Raw genomic sequence first — 3661 nt, 5'->3', positions numbered from 1 at the left:
TGAGGAATGTTGGACCATTCAGGAGTCATGGGGAGTTCCAGTGAGCCAATGGGTGACCCATTTGTTTCCCTACACACCCCAATCTCACACAGTGCGACCAGGCTTCTGTACCGGTTGGCCCCCAGGTTTTCTTAGCAGAGTTAGAGATGTCCCATTCCATAAAGCCATTTATTCATGATGCAGTAACACAGAAACAGCTCAAGCTGGAGGTAGAATTCTTACAAGGGCAAGTAGTGATAGGACAAGGGGGAATGGTTTCAAAATGTCAGAGGGTAGGTTTAGATCATGTATTAGGGAGAAATTCCTGACTGTGAGGGTGGTGCAGTACTGGCACAGCTTGCCCTGAGCAGCTGCAGATGCCCTCTGCATGGAAGGCTTCAAGGACAGGTTTGAAGCCAGGCCTTGAGCAACCTGGTGTAGTGCAAGGAATCCCTCCCCACCTGCAGCACGGGGGACAGAACTACACGATCACTAAGGTTCCTTCCAGCCCAAATCATTCTGTGGTTCTATGATTCTATGTTGCTCCTGCCCCCATCCCCATGCCAGAGGCCCCAGTGCCCAGAACACAGAACCCACCACGCTGTGACATCAGCCCTGGGGACGAGGCCTTCACGGGCAACGCGGCTGCTGCGGGCACTGCGTCTGCAGCTGTGCTGGTGCAAGGAGCCCTCACTTCTTGCAGCTGACTCGTGCCTCTGGCAGCCATGAATTGGCTCTGCCTCCTCATCTTGTTGGCCACGTGTGGGCTTGCGCACGGCACCTGGGACAACTGTGGGTAAGTGGCCCCAGGCTGTGGGAGGGAACTTGGGCGATGCTTAGGAGAGGTGGCAGGAGTGGGCCCATTGTCCCCTGTGGCTATGCCACAGCTTCCCAAAACCCATGGGGGAGCCTCAGTTCCTTGCCAGCAGCCAGATGCTGACAGGGACAGGCTCATACCCCGTCGGCTCTGCAGGTCTGCTGGTGGGGAGGGCAGACAGCTGAGCTTCAGCCTGAGCAGCAGCACAGAGCAGGGCAGTAATGACTTTCTGCTTACAGATCGGTGTGCGGGCTCCGAGCCATGGGTTATGACTACGGCGCCAGCGCTTATCAATACAACTACTATGGCATGACACGCGTTGTGGGTGGCACAGGTGCCTATGAAGCGTCCTGGCCCTGGCTCGTCAGCCTCCAGCATCAGTGGATACCAGACACGGGGCATTTGTGCGGAGGGTCCCTCGTCCACCCACAGTGGGTCCTCACGGCAGCTCACTGCTTTGACGATGTCACGTAAGGAGGAGGAGGGAACGGGGGGATCCTCACAACACCAGCAGGTGCCCTGTCACCAGCACCACATCTTACTCTCATCCCCTTTGCTTGCTGTGAGCCCAGCTGAGAGACTGGGCTCAGGAGAAGGCTGGTCTCATGCCACTGCTTCCTAGCAGCCCCAGCTCACCATTCCCACAACCTAAGGCATACTAGGGCAGTCAGTACCCCATAGCACTGAAGGCTGGCAAGTGCTGGGCTGCTGCAGTGCATGGCTCTGCTCCCTCTCACCCCTTTCTCTGCTTCTGCCTTCCAGCAACATCAGCCTGGTGTACGTGGTGATCGGGGCCACCCAGTTGACTCAACCAGGCCCTGGGGCACAAATCCGCTACATTAAGCAACTGCGCCTTCACCAATACTATAATAAAGTCAACATGAAGAATGACATTGCCATGCTGGAACTGGACCATCCTGTCCAGTGCAGCCCCTACATCCAGCTGGCCTGTGTGCCCGACCCGACACTGAGAGTGTCAGACCTGGTCTACTGCTTTGTCGCTGGCTGGGGTGCCACCACTGCAAGGGGTGAGTTTCCAAGAAGGACTCGTGCTCTGAGGGCAGACTCAGCACCCTGGGGAGACAGGTTGGGCTTCCTGACAGCAGAGGCCAAAATCAGAGTCCCGCTGCACGATGCATGCCTCTGGACAAATGAGCTTGGCTTACGCCCAAAGTCACACAGCAGGGACACAGCACTCCAGTGCCTCTCCAGAGGCCAAGCCAAGCTGTAGTGATGGGAATCAGCCTCAGGCAGGGCAGGAGAAATGGCAAGGAGCTGCTGAGTGCTCATTCCTTTCTGTGCTCATAGCTTCAAGAACAAGCGATCTCCTGCAGGAGGCCCAGGTCCACCTCATTGATCTCAAGCTCTGCAACAGCAGTGAGTGGTATGCGGGGAAAATCCACAACTCTAACGTGTGTGCTGGTTATCCACAGGGCATCATCGACACCTGCCAGGTAGGAAGGAGTGTTTGTTGAGGCACACAGCCGCCAGCAGCACAGGCAGCCCAGTCAGCACTGCCCAAACACACAGCCCTGGGTGGGCCTTGACCGGCCACTCGGTCACTCTCCCAGCCCCACGTCCACAGCACTGCTGAGGCTGCCCTCCCATTCTCCATCCATGTGTCCTTGCTCAGTGCCCCCATTGTCCCAGAAGTCTGTCACTCTGCCCAGAAAGTCCATCCAGTCCTCTTGGGAGGCCAAGGTCCTCTTGGCAGGCCAAGGTCCTCTTGGCATCGAGATGCCAAGCCTGGAACATCCATCCTTGGCACATCCAGAATCACTGTGCAGACATGAGAGAGAGCCCTACCTTGCAGGACCCCAACCCACTCACAGTCAAGGTTCCGGATGCTCCAGCACCTTGGTGTGCTGTGAATACATCCCTGGCACCTTGCTCTGCTGGGAATACAGCTCTGCTGTGAGAGAGAAGGAGACAGCCCCGGTGCTGACCGGGACATCCCAACATGACCTTAATCCTCTCTGCTCCGCTGCAGGGGGACAGCGGTGGTCCTCTCATGTGCAAAGACAACATCGCTGACTACTACTGGGTTGTTGGAGTGACCAGCTGGGGAAGAGGCTGTGCAAGACCAAAGCAGCCTGGAATCTACACCTCCACTCAGTACTTCTACAATTGGATGTTGGCTGAGATGGCTGCAAGCCCATATGGAAGTGCTTCTTGAGCAGCAGGACAGACAGGATCCAGTGCAGGCTGCAGCGCACCACAACCGCTTCCTGCTGGGACAATGCCTGCTGATCCCAAGGCAGCCTCAGTGTCAAAAGCCTGCTCTGTCCTGCCCACACCCTTCTTCTGTATGCAGGCAAACAGTGAAGTTGACTTAGTTGTTGAAATAAAGTTACCTGTGTTCACGGTTAACCATGTTTTTGCTCCAATTCCACGTCCTGGGCAAGGGATAGACTTCCATGCTCGGCACCTGCAAAGTGAACCACTGGGGCACAAAGGGACCAAGTTTCTCCCGAGGGCTGCAACTGGGCATGGCCAGAGAGGAGAGTGCTCTGAGCCACAATGGGATGGAGGAAAGTGGCACATCAAGCAAGGCTAGCAAGAGGATAGCAAAACCAAAACCACTCACAGACACGTCTGGGGGGTGATGCAGCATTAGGGCACACAAGCTGGTTATTTGGGTGAGGTGTAAGCCTTGGCTCATGGGACAGCCCTGGGAAACTCCTGAGTATGCCAACCAAAATTCCTGCCTCCTGACAGGAGTCACAGTGCCCTAAGGAAGAGCCAGATGTCATGTGTAGCTAATGGGGAGTGATGTGCAAGGTGGTCACACTTCACAGATACTCGAAGGAAGAGTTGGGGTCATTCTGGGGAGAGGAACCTGGCAGGAACAGGAGGAGCTAGCAA

The 3661-nt window shown here is 56.1% G+C and overlaps 1 protein-coding gene across 1 annotated transcript; it reads left to right on the top strand.

Annotated features, from left to right (window-relative positions):
• Window positions 1-556: 556 nt before the first annotated feature.
• On the top strand, window positions 557-3166 carry LOC113946277 (acrosin-like). Its single transcript, XM_027641346.1, has 5 exons — window positions 557-775; window positions 1036-1266; window positions 1559-1824; window positions 2105-2250; window positions 2787-3166. Exons 1-5 carry the CDS (start codon window positions 705-707, stop codon window positions 2970-2972), a joined length of 900 nt encoding a protein of 299 aa, XP_027497147.1. The 5' UTR covers window positions 557-704; the 3' UTR covers window positions 2973-3166.
• Window positions 3167-3661: the final 495 nt, after the last annotated feature.

Source organism: Corapipo altera, unplaced genomic scaffold, assembly GCF_003945725.1.
Source record: "Corapipo altera isolate COAL_440 unplaced genomic scaffold, ASM394572v1 48b, whole genome shotgun sequence".
NCBI classification, from domain to species: Eukaryota; Metazoa; Chordata; class Aves; order Passeriformes; family Pipridae; genus Corapipo; species Corapipo altera.
The sequence above is the reverse complement of the archived record's forward strand: the minus strand, read 5'-3'. Positions and strand labels throughout refer to the sequence as shown.